Source organism: Oncorhynchus gorbuscha, linkage group LG04 (assembly GCF_021184085.1).
Source record: "Oncorhynchus gorbuscha isolate QuinsamMale2020 ecotype Even-year linkage group LG04, OgorEven_v1.0, whole genome shotgun sequence".
NCBI classification, from domain to species: domain Eukaryota; kingdom Metazoa; phylum Chordata; class Actinopteri; order Salmoniformes; family Salmonidae; genus Oncorhynchus; species Oncorhynchus gorbuscha.
In genome coordinates this window covers 47,960,643-47,973,146 of record NC_060176.1, presented here as the reverse complement: position 1 = coordinate 47,973,146, position 12,504 = coordinate 47,960,643, and the positions used below count along the sequence as shown (strand labels likewise).

At 50.7% G+C, this 12,504-nt stretch overlaps 1 protein-coding gene across 18 annotated transcripts in view; it reads left to right on the top strand.

Annotated features, from left to right (window-relative positions):
* Nucleotides 1-12,504, top strand: part of LOC124034176 (armadillo repeat protein deleted in velo-cardio-facial syndrome homolog) — a 240,155-nt gene that overhangs the window by 131,615 nt on the left and 96,036 nt on the right. The window contains exon 1 of one of the 18 annotated variants that reach the window (XM_046347007.1): nt 195-790. The exons of the other annotated variants lie outside the window; for them this stretch is intronic. Coding sequence (XP_046202963.1) covers nt 770-790 — 21 coding nt within the window. The 5' untranslated portion in view covers nt 195-769. Of the gene's footprint in view, nt 1-194; nt 791-12,504 lie in introns of those variants that run through there. 18 annotated transcript variants of the gene reach the window in all.

The window sequence follows — 12,504 nt, the reverse complement described above, 5'->3', positions numbered from 1 at the left end:
AAACGTGCAGTGTGAGGTGCCCTCTTTTTGGGGGCCAAACTCTGATATCCCTCTTTCTCCTTTTCTCCTCTGGTCGATGGGGTGGTGTCAGAGCAGGGCTCTCTCTGTGTGTGTGCTCCAGCTGTGTCTGTCTGTCTCTGCCCCCCTGCCCCTCCTCCTCCCACTTCCCACTCCCCCTGTCAGGACCCTCGTTTGCATAGATGCTGAAAGAGGGTGTGAGCAAGAGTCTGAGTCAGAGGGAGAGCAGAGTGTGGAAGCTGCTACACTCAGAACACAGGGCAACTGCTGCCTGTCTGGAAACTATTCTATTCACCAGCACCCCTCCTCCTTCACCATTTTCTCTGAAACTCAGGGTTTTGTTCCTCACTCTGGGTAACTGTTGTGCTGTTTTCTTTCTTGCCGTCCTTCACAGTATTCTGACTCGTCAGAGGCAAAGGGGACTTTTTAGTCTCTTTGGTTTGTCCAGAGTGGCTGTAGTCTACTGTCCTGAACATTTCAGCGTCTCTGCTGAGCAGAGGAAAGACTAAGCTTTTTTTTCTCCCCCTCTGAGCGGATTTGGAGTGTGTGTGAGAGAGGGAGGGGGGAGTGTGCGAGCGTGTGTGTCAGCGAGCAACAGCGTGGGGAAAGGATGGCTGCCTTCCTCTGAGCTGCGTCTGCGCTCACGGGTTAACTCACGCCAATAAGGAACAAGGGACAAGCGAGGAGAGAACTTTTTGGAAAGAAGGACATTTCTTTGCTTTCTTCGAGGTTTAAGAAAGGGATTTGAACAATGCCTGCTGAAGTGAAACAGGTTAGTACTGTGATTACCCAATTAATCTCTGTCTCTCTGTCTGTCTCTCTGTCTGTCTCTCTGTCTGTCTCTCTGTCTGTCTCTCTGTCTGTCTCTCTGTCTGTCTCTCTGTCTGTCTCTCTGTCTGTCTCTCTGTCTGTCTCTCTGTCTGTCTCTCTGTCTGTCTCTCTGTCTGTCTCTCTGTCTGTCTGTCTGTCTGTCTCTCTGTCTGTCTCTCTGTCTGTCTCTCTGTCTGTCTCTCTGTCTGTCTCTCTCTGTCTCTGTCTGTCTCTGTCTCTCTGTGTCTCTGTGTCTCAGTGTCTCTGTCTCTCTGTGTCTCTCTGTGTCTCGGTGTGTCTCTGTCTCTCTGTGTCTCTCTGTGTCTCGGTGTCTCTGTCTCTCTCTGTCTCTCTGTGTCTCAGTGTCTCTGTCTCTCTGTGTCTCTCTGTGTCTCGGTGTGTCTCTGTGTCTCTGTGTGTCTCTGTGTCTCTGTGTCTCTCTGTGTCTCGGTGTGTCTCTGTGTCTCTCTGTCTCTGTGTCTCTCTGTGTCTCTGTGTCTCTCTGTCTCTGTGTCTCTGTGTCTCTGTGTCTCTCTGTGTCTCGGTGTCTCTGTCTCTCTCTGTCTCTCTCTCTCTCTGTGTCTCAGTGTCTCTGTCTCTCGGTGTCTCTCTGTGTCTCGGTGTGTCTCTGTGTCTCTCTGTGTCTCGGTCTGTGTCTCTGTGTGTCTCTGTCTCTGTGTCTCTCTGTGTCTCTGTGTGTCTCTGTCTCTGTGTCTCTCTGTGTCTCTCTGTGTCTCTGTCTCTCTGTGTCTCGGTGTCTCTGTCTCTCGGTGTCTCTCTGTGTCTCGGTGTGTCTCTGTGTCTCTGTGTGTCTCTGTGTCTCGGTGTGTCTCTGTCTCTCTGTGTCTCTCTGTGTCTCGTGTGTCTCTGTCTCTCGGTGTCTCTCTGTGTCTCGGTGTCTCTGTCTCTCTGTGTCTCTCTGTGTCTCTGTGTGTCTCTGTGTCTCTGTGTCTCTGTCTCTCGTGTGTGTTCCTCTTATTATATGTTTGTTGTGCTGGCTTGTAGATGTTTCATGTGAGGCTTTGTTGTCGGAAGGTCAAATGAAACATCCGCTTCCTAAAAAATATCTTCAGTAGCTGGCAATAATCACTTTCTTGCATTCTTGTCCTTCATGAGGAGCATGTCCATCTGTGTGTGTGTACTCGTCTCTACTCCCGACCAGGTTCTTCTCTTGCTCATCCTACATAATGAACTATTTATTTACACTATTTGTAGGCTGTAGTGCATTCTGAGAAGCGCGGCCCGATATCTATAGACGGGTCTTCTGTCTGGTGAGCAGTCATCAGTATGATATGAGTGACCCACCCACGTTACCACAGACTTCCAGTCTGTCAGTAACATTCTGATTCCCAGATGATCCACCTATTGTCTCCCGTTGATGACACGCAGTAGCCCTGTGTGATGTCTTGGATCCCATTTGGGGTGACCGGTGGAAGTTTCTCTGTGACGATTGGTTGTCAGAGGCCAACTGAAGCTGTGGTCGGGAGAGGACAACTAATTTCAGCCTTTTGGTTTTCACAATAAGGCTTCATTTCAAGTTAATTTTTGTTGCCACGTGCAGGAATACAGTGAAATGCCTTTCTTGCGAGTTCTTTCCCAACAATGCAGCAATCAATATCAATAGAACTATAAAATAAATTAGAACAAAACACACGAGAAATAAGAAGTAAGCTACAGTGTATATACAGGGTTCGTTCCAGGGTCAGTGCCAATACCATATTTACAATGTGCAGGGAGACTGGGGTATGGTTACTAAGCACCAGGATGTGTGATAAACAGAGTAGCAGCAGCGTATATGATGATTGTGTGTAAAGTCAGTAGGAATGTGGAAGCAAATGAAGTGTGAGTGTGTAGAGTCCTGTGAGTGTGTAGAGTCCTGTGAGTGTGTAGAGTCCTGTGAGTGTGTAGAGTCCTGTGAGTGTGTAGAGTCCTGTGAGTGTGTAGAGTCAGTGCAAAAATACAATTACAAGGGTCAATGCAGCAGGGTTGGGGTCAATTCCTTTTCAATTCCAGTCAATTCAGGAAGTATAAGGAAATGTCAATGCTTTTCAATGAGGACAATTTGGAATTTGGCTTGTTTGCTGAATTCAAATGGAATTGACCCCAATCCTCCAATGCTGATAGTCTCTAGCCATTTTGTTGGCTCAGTTACCAGAGGAATGTGCTTTTGTTAGTGTGATTTTTAGTGCCTTTGGCGTTCTATAATATATTATTTGAACGTGTGTCCTACGCTGTGAGAATGCGATTTTCTCTTTCAGGCTTGGCAGTGCTCAGATGATAGATAGATAGATAGATAGATAGATAGATAGATAGATAGATAGATAGATAGATAGATAGATAGAAAATAAATGAAAATAAAAATACTAGATTGAGATTCAAAGAGAGGAAGGCTAGCTTTGAATAAAGTCAACTACTCATAGTCAGCTCCTCTCCTCCCAGAGCCATGTACATATTGGGATGGGGTAGAGGGTGGAGTTTATAGAAAACACACAAAACCTGGCCTGGCGGAGAGAAACATTCTGTCAACTTTCCACTTTGCTGTGATAATCTGTTAACGGCTGCCCTGTGGATGGCTGAACGGCTGCCCTGTGGATGGCTGAACGGCTGCCCTGTGGATGGCTGAACGGCTGCCCTGTGGATGGCTGAACGGCTGCCCTGTGGATGGCTGAACGGCTGCCCTATGGATGGCTGAACGGCTGCCCTGTGGATGGCTGAACGGCTGCCCTGTGGATGGCTGAACGGCTGCCCTGTGGATGACTGATGCTTGATAACGGGTTGGAGCCAAAATGATGATTTTATTTTCTTTCTAACCTTGTGTTCGTTTCACCTTTTTTGACTCCCGTGTCTCCATACTGTGTGTGTTTCCAGTGATCTTACAGGGGCTTACTCATCCGTGACACCCTAGTGTCACCAACGTGTGACCTCTCTAGGGAGCGGTCCTAAAATGGTGTGTAGATGTGCGGAATGCTGCGTGTCCCTGACCTCTGACGTCAGAAATGCCTGTCATGCTTAAGGGTGCGCTGGCATCATGATCCACCTCTGACCTTTTCTAGCCTTCCGACTTCAAAATCCTCCTGGAGAAGAACACCTGCTGAAGGGGTGGTTGTCACTGTCACATACACCCCCTCCCCAGGCCCTAAATGGATGGGTTACCCAGGGGTCAGTGTTGTTTTTGTTATGGTGTTTAAGGGACGTCTGCCTTTTTTAAGGGCAAGCGGTTGAAGGTCTCTGTAACCCCTGACCTCCACACCCATCCCTGAGCTTCAGCTGTGATGTACCCTGCGGGGATCTGGTAGCCCAGAGTCTATTTCTATACGGTGATGACGTATAGTTCTGTGATGGTCTGGTCAGGCTACACAGGCTGTAGATCACAGTGCAGAGAGGGCAGAGGGCAGGCATGGGGAGTAGACCGTAGAGTTGTACTGCACAGATGTTCCCGTGCCCCGAACCCGTCTTAAAGCAGCAGTAACTGCAGCAGGGCTTATGTTAAATGAATCCCGGTGAAGATTACTCCCTCGGCCCTCAATTACTACTGAGGACTTGGTCGGTCTGACCATGCGGAGTTATATTTAAACTTGCCTTATTTAAAAGTTCTCTGCAGACCAAAGGGTTGCTCCCTCGCTTGGAATAGCCTGTGTTGCTTGTACAGGCATTACATCTCACCCTGGTGGAGAATGGGAGATTTCACAGTGAAGGAAAAGGAAAATATTCAGGAAAGCCAATAGTAATTATCTTCCTCTGAGGTCTATAGTTGCAGAATCTCACTGTGTGTTTCAAATGGCGTCCTATACCCCTTACAGTACACTTCTTTTGACCAGTGCTCTATGTGCCCTGGTCAAAAGTAATGCACTATAAAGGGAATAGGGTGCTATTTGGAACATAATCCAGACTTTTTTTTCCTGTCAATGGCTGAGTGAGGAGAAACCGCCGGGGTGACAAAAAATAATTCATCTAGAATTCAGCCAGAGACGTAGTGTCTGGTATTAAGTGTTGTGGACTGTCTGTCTCAGGCAGCTTATGGGGGTTTCACATGTATTAACGAAGACTTCCCTCCTCAGACTCTGTTTGGTTCCTGTGTTAAATTAAAACCAACCATCCCTCTATTGATTTCCATCCGTCTGTCTGTCTGTCTGCTCAGGCTGCCTCTGGAAGGCTGCGCTCCTCTGTTCTCTTCCATCCTACAGATCAGGATTTGAAGACCATGTAGAGGAGCACCATTGTTCCGCCACAAAATATCAGTGACCCAAATGTGCAAACGGTGAATGTCTGGTGGAGATGGAAGATGCCCAGGGATGTTGTTTGGTCATAAGTGCTGTTCTAGCAGGAAGGGGGAGTTTGGGTGGGGAAAGGTGAGGCTTGGAGATGCCCCTGACTCCTTCCAGGTGGCATGGCCTGGTGCCCAAACCCCTCCCACACCTCTTATCGCACAACCCATGTGACATAAACTTCTCCCCATCCCTCCACCCCTCCAACCGACCCCGCCTACCTACTTGGCCTGGGTTGAGTGGGTGTCAGGGCCAGGTAACCGGAGCTGGAGCTGGACTTACGGGAACAGCTGACCCTCTTCCCACACTTCCCTTTCTGGGACAGGCATTTAGAATTAACGTGCTGCTGGCCTGGCCATCAGGTATCTGGAGTGTCCTGTGATGTTGCAGGTAGGTCAGGGGGACATGCCATGCGCTTCTCACCATACCCAGGGGGGCGCCACAAAGGCCTCGGCTGCACTCTCGTAACCCATTTGGCAGGCTGACAAGGTGACCGATATAAGCCATGCCTGGCCTCGCTCGCTCACTTACTACCCCACTCACTCTCTCGCTTACGGACTCCCCTGACATATATCGTCTCTTTGGGGCCTGGTCAAAAGTAGTGAATAGGGTGCAATTTAGGATGCGGACTTGTACGGCCCCTGCTTCTCCCTGCCGGCCCCTGCTTCTCCCTGCCGGCCCCTGCTTCTCCCTGCCGGCCCCTGCTTCTCCCTGCCGGCCCCTGCTTCTCCCTGCCGGCCCCTGCTTCTCCCTGCCGGCCCCTGCTTCTCCCTGCCGGCCCCTGCTTCTCCCTGCCGGCAGCTGCCAAGCTTTTGTCATTGGTTGACGGAATTAAAAAGGTGAGCAATGACAGGCCTGTAGATGGATCCTTTCATATCCGTCTTGTGTTTGGGAATAAACCGTGTCGGCAGATAAAAGATGCAGCGCATGAATGAGATTGTTGGTTTGCCTTATTATCTGTCTGTTTTCCATCCACCAGACTAGAGCAGGGCCTGTTCAACACTGTGCGCGCGCATACATTCATGCAAAGCCTACATTACACATTGCACTGTGTTTCGTCGGTTACACTTTTAAAAGCTAAGCCTGCAACCTCCAATGGCTTGTCAATGGGCACTGGGTGATTGAAAGTGTTGTTTCTTTCTCTCTTTGACTGTGAAATAAATCATTAAGATGAGGCCACAGAGACTGAGTCAGCTTACACACACACACACACACACATTACTGAAGGGGAGTGACTGAGGAGCAGCCATTGTGTCCCCTGCAGTGTTTATATACTTAGTGCGTTCCTGCCCTGGGGATAAGGCAAGCCCTGTTTCTGTGGGAATGAGAGTAGTAAGTTCCTCCTATAATCTCCTTGCCTCCAACACCATAAACACTGTCTGTGAGTGTGTGTGTGTTTCGGGGAATTGAGTCTTCCTCCATTCCTTTCTGTACCCGGCAGGCTGGCTCGATCTCTCTGTCCTGCTAGATCCCTGCCTGCGACAGACTTGTTTTAGATCTGGCAGATAACAGGGCAACAATCCCCAGAATATACAACCACAGCAGGCAGAGAGTGGGCAGGCAGATCGAGGCCCCATCATAGCCTACATCTGTCCTGTAGACACCAGCCAGGGGATAAAGAGTGGGTAGGCAGATCGAGGCCCCATCATAGCCTACATCTGTCCTGTAGACACCAGCCAGGGGAGAGAGTGGGCAGGCAGATCGAGGCCCCATCATAGCCTACATCTGTCCTGTAGACACCAGCCAGGGGAGAGAGTGGGCAGGCAGATCGAGGCCCCATCATAGCCTACATCTGTCCTGTAGACACCAGCCAGGGAAGAGAGTGGGCAGGCAGATCGAGGCCCCATAGCCTACATCTGTCCTGTAGACACCAGCCAGGAGAGAGAGTGGGCAGGCAGATCGAGGCCCCATCATAGCCTACATCTGTCCTGTAGACACCAGCCAGGGAAGAGAGTGGGCAGGCAGATCGAGGCCCCATCATAGCCTACATCTGTCCTGTAGACACCAGCCAGGAGAGAGAGTGGGCAGGCAGATTGAGGCCCCATCATAGCCTACATCTGTCCTGTAGACACCAGCCAGGGAAGGGAGTGGAGAGAGATGTGAGGAGAGTGAAGACTGGGAGCTCCTTGTCTCTTCTTTGATGACCGGTGACGAGACTGGATTATTGGGCCTCGATTGCTATTAAGTTCTCTTTACATACCATTTCCCCAACTCTATCTGCACCCCTAGGCAGAGGCTGATAAAGAAAAGATTAAACGTTTCTCTGTGTGTGTGTGTGTATAATTGGTCTATGCGGGTGAGAGAAAAGGTGCATATGTGACAGAGCCATTGCTACCGGAGTGGATGAGGACCTCAACCCTGAGCTCTGTGATTAATGACACTAGCAGGCTGCAGGAGTTTGGTAGCCAGAGTCCTGTGTTTACCTTGTTTCATTAGCCCCCCCCGCTCTCTCGCCCAGAGAAAGGCAGTGCGTGCATACCAAATGGCACCCTATTTCCTATATAGTGAACTTCCCTCAGTGCACTACTTTTGACCAGGACTCAATGAAGTGAATAGGGCTAGGGGGCCAGTTGGGCCACAAGCCAGTGTTTACTCCTCATCGTGGGGAGCTACGGTCGTGATGGTGATGCATCGTTGTACGGTCAGAAGAATCCGACGCTCATTGACGTCATGCTGAATCTCTAGATTTTCCTCAATGCACCACTTTCGTAGCCCAGTACTCGAACTCAAGAAAACATTGAGAGTAAGGAATGAATGTCCCACCTAGGAAAAAGCCAATCTTCAAGTGCATCAGAGGGACCCTGAAAATACAAACATATCCGGAGGTAGCCTATATGGGATTAGCAGGGGATTGATAGATTGACGTGATGTGTGCCACTTGTCCTGAGGAGCACATTAGCGTTGCCATTGACCACAGCGATCGATTCCGAGATTAAGTAGAAGTTTACCCCCCCTCCCATTCTGTTCCTCCCTCTGCATGACTAACCTACTACTTCCTCATACTCCGCCGATCTGTTAAAGTATTGCCTTTTTGAAAAGAACTGGGGCTTCTTGGACAGTTATTTATAGGCCCTATAGAACCCCCCCTCTCCTGCAGCTGGGGACCTTTTGAGAGGGTCCCTGAGGGGGGAGGTCAAAGTCCTCATACGGCTCCCTTCAACCAGAAACATGAGGACAAATGCTTACCCCCAGCTCCCCCCCTCAAGCACTAACCACCACATACAACATGCCCCCTGGGGTTTGGGACCAGACCAGAACTAGAGAAGAAGAAGCTCTGATTGGGATCATGTTTCGTCTGGAAGTTTTGGATGATCCGTGCGATGCACTTCCTGCCTCTGTCTGTGATGACGGCTCCCGAAGGAAGGTAGTGAGTAGAGGGGCGGGTACGGACCATCGATCTATCCCTCCATCCTCCATCAGGCCATCTGTCTTCTGACTGCTGTCTTCTGGGATTTAATGCTCCCCTCTGACAGCTCCTTAGCGGGGCTCTGTACGCCTGGCCAGGCACTCCAGATTAGCACAGCCATGTGGTGGAGCACAGCATCGGGTGAGCAAGGGAGAGCTCTCTACTCATTTCTGTGTTTAAGTAGGTAGTGTTTGGAATGATCATAGCAGCCCGACTGTCTTCAGGCTATTACTCAGTCCCAGTCACCAGCCTGAAAGGGTTTTGTAACGTCCATCGTTGGCACCAACACTCAAACTGTCTTGACGGACGAACTCAAACCGTAGATTGCAGCGGTTGGTTTTGTAACGTTGGCCTGTCTGGTCGTTATGTTGGAATGTGGACGTTTTTTTGCTACTTCCAGACCGAACAGAAAGGCAGTTGAGATGTGTTGATTGGTTCCGGTGGTTCATTAGAAGGCTGTTGGAAACCTCACTCCCCCTTTAGACCCAGACAATGAGGCCCGATACTGGTGGCAGAGGTCCAGAGAGTCGGAGGGCGAGCGAGAGGTGGTGAGATGAGGGGAGGCCACAGCGTCAGTGTCCCCAGGCCCCCTCTCCCCTTCAGCCTTCCAGCCAGCCGCCCCAGCCACTTCCACCGTTCAGTCGGCACAAACACATGCTAATTAATTTGTGGCAAGAGTTCAGCCTCAGTCGGCCAGCGAAGAACTGCCTTATAAACCCATAAAAGGGAGAAAGATTGATTTTCTTTTTGTTCGTTTTTTTTGTCATTTCTTTAGCATACGGATACATTACAATGGTTCCTACAATCCTAACTATAGAGTCAGCCAGATTCCGGGCCAGCTGTCATATGTCATTACGTGTGATGGCACTGCATTGTTACTCATCTCCTTATCTTCTCTTGATATGGGCGCGGCCCGTGCCCAGAGGGTCCCCGGCAGAACAATGGAGCGGCGCGCCAGTCACACATTCCTCAAGGGATGTATTGAGTTTAATGAAGGCAGACTTGCGTGCTTTGCTCTGTAATGGCTGCTGGGTGGATGATTCCTGGTTCAGCTGCAGTAAATGCCGCCACCTCCCTTAGTTCAGCATTCCACCTTCCATGTTTTTACATTTGTTTGAAATCTGTAATGGAATGGGAAGTGGAGCATGGTGCAGTTAGTGGTGGCGCTGGTACTGTGCCAGCCACAGACAGGTCTGTCTGCTGAAGTGAAGGGATAGACAGAACAGTTGGCGACGCGTAAGTTAAGACCACCCGGCCCAGGCTGGGTTGTTTAGAGACTGTGGGAGATGTCGGCCCACTCGTGGCCTTTGTTATGTCTGTCAGTAAGACCTCCGTTAGAGCCAACTTCTTAAAAGGGGCACTCGTTGTTGTTCTACATGTGAATCACGGTATTGTTCCGTATTGACCAAAATAGCTTCAAGTACTTTCATGTCTGGCAACTGCAATGTCTCTGCTCAGTCTGTACCCCTTTGACTGAGTGGGAGAAAATATGTATTAGAAGAATGATATTCCCATTTTTATCTGCGCTGAAACAACATCCCTGTTTTGACAAATCACAGCTCATATTTTCGTAGCTGGAGCTTTTGGCTGCCGCCGTCACTACAGTCTGAGCCTGTATTTATTTCCCTATGGCTGGTGCTGCTCTGAGTTGCCGTGGGTTACCAACTGACATGCTGAGACTATAGGGAGGCCCTCGGTCCACTTGGTGGGTCAGGGGCCGGACAAAAGGCGCCTTTCCCTCCAAAATGTGGACGTGTCGACGAGTTCGCACGCAATAAACCCAGCTAAGGTCCTCAAAGTTAAGCAAACAAAGCTTGTTGATACAGACCACCTAGAGTTTCCCCAGATTCTTTCCATCACACTCCAGTATAGTTAAGAGACGCTTTAATCCAATAAGACTCACTTTTCATCCCGGCAAGCCCCTCCCTGTCCCATCTTGGGGTTTGTTCCTGTCTGTGAAGGAGTGGGAAGTGAGCTGGTGTGTGTGTGTGTGTGTGTGTGTGTGTGTGTGTGTGTGTGTACTCCTCCACCACTTCACTCTTTCTCTGGCCTGCAGGGAGTGTTAGGGGGTCACCGAACAGCCAGCTAACATTCCTCAGTCTGGCTTCCAAGCATTCAAACTCTGCCATCACCTCTCCCCAGCTCTCTTCCTTTCTTCCTCACTTTTTCAAGTCTCCCTTTCTTTGCCCCGCTATTTCTCTCTACCATCTCTCCTCTGCAGCCCCTCACGCGCCACGTCTCTTAAAGGCCATTGGGAGCTAATTGAGGCTGGTGGTCTCCTGGACATGGTCTGGAGTGGAACAGGTCTGGAGAAGGACAGGACGCGTATGAATGCCCTCTTGTGCATGGTATTAGTGTCATTAACCATCCGGCCAGGAGTCACGGGAGACGGGAGTCGAATCTCGCTCTCATGTTCTCGCGTCACTCATGTTAAAGCCTAACAGGATGATAATGGCCTCTCTAGCACTAATGAAGAGGCCATAGGATACACCCAGTTTTGGCTGGATCTATTCTGTCTACTGTGTAATGAGAAGAGGATTTCTCATCGCATCTTTGTCTAGAGACATTAAAGAGACTTGTTCAAGTGCAGACTTTTGAAATGGGGCGACATTGAGCTACTGTATAGTCTGTGCGTCTCTGTGGAAGTGCTTTTGTTTGTCGTACTGGATGTTGTGCGCCGATATTTCCAGACTCATGCCTCACTCTACAAATGTCCCATGCCCGCTTCTCCAATAAACCAAAGTAGAACAGCTAGATAGGTCTATTTAGTTATTTACACTAGTCCTCAAAAATCGTCAGAACTCCAGAGATGAGACCAACCAACTTAGACGGGAAGTTTTCAAAGAAAAGCGCTTGTCCACCCACCATGTTGTGGTGTGGAAATGACTTACTCACAGAGTGGCTATATGTCCGTGGTCAGAACAAGGCATTGGACACCTGTGTGAGAGTGCGCCATGGGCACTCGCTCACAAATAGACCTGGGCTCCTCAAGATGCAGCCTCAAATTATAGCTGGGCCTCTCCTGTGCAAGCATACAGTGTGCAGGGCTAGGTCATGCCAGCTCTGTCCGGCCGTGTGTGTGTGTGTGTGTCGCTCTCTCTGTCCGGCCGTGTGTGTGTGTGTGTGTGTGTCGCTCTCTCTGTCCGGCAGTGTGTGTGTGTGTCGCTCTCTCTGTCCGGCCGTGTGTGTGTGTGTCGCTCTCTCTGTCCGGCCGTGTGTGTGTGTGTCGCTCTCTCTGTCCGGCCGTGTGTGTGTGTCGCTCTCTCTGTCCGGCCGTGTGTGTGTGTCGCTCTCTCTGTCCGGCCGTGTGTGTGTGTGTCGCTCTCTCTGTCCGGCCGTGTGTGTGTGTGTCGCTCTCTCTGTCCGGCCGTGTGTGTGTGTGTCGCTCTCTCTGTCCGGCCGTGTGTGTGTGTGTCGCTCTCTCTGTCCGGCCGTGTGTGTGTGTGTCGCTCTCTCTGTCCGGCCGTCTGTGTGTGTGTCGCTCTCTCTGTCCGGCCGGCTGTGTGTGTGTCGCTCTCTCTGTCCGGCCGGCCGTGTGTGTGTGTGTGTGTGTGTCGCTCTCTCTGTCTGGCCGGCCGTGTGTGTGTGTGTGTGTGTCGCTCTCTCTGTCCGTCCGGCCGTGTGTGTGTGTGTGTCGCTCTCTCTGTCCGTCCGGCCGTGTGTGTGTGTGTGTCGCTCTCTCTGTCCGGCCGTGTGTGTGTGTGTGTGTCGCTCTCTCTGTCCGGCCGTGTGTGTGTCGCTCTCTCTGTCCGTCCGGCCGTGTGTGTGTGTGTGTCGCTCTCTCTGTCCGTCCGGCCGTGTGTGTGTGTGTGTGTGTGTCGCTCTCTCTGTCCGGCCGGCCGTGTGTGTGTCGCTCTCTCTGTCCGTCCGGCCGTGTGTGTGTGTGTCGCTCTCTCTGTCCGTCCGGCCGTGTGTGTGTGTGTCGCTCTCTCTGTCCGTCCGGCCGTGTGTGTGTGTGTCGCTCTCTCTGTCCGGCCGTGTGTGTGTGTGTCGCTCTCTCTGTCC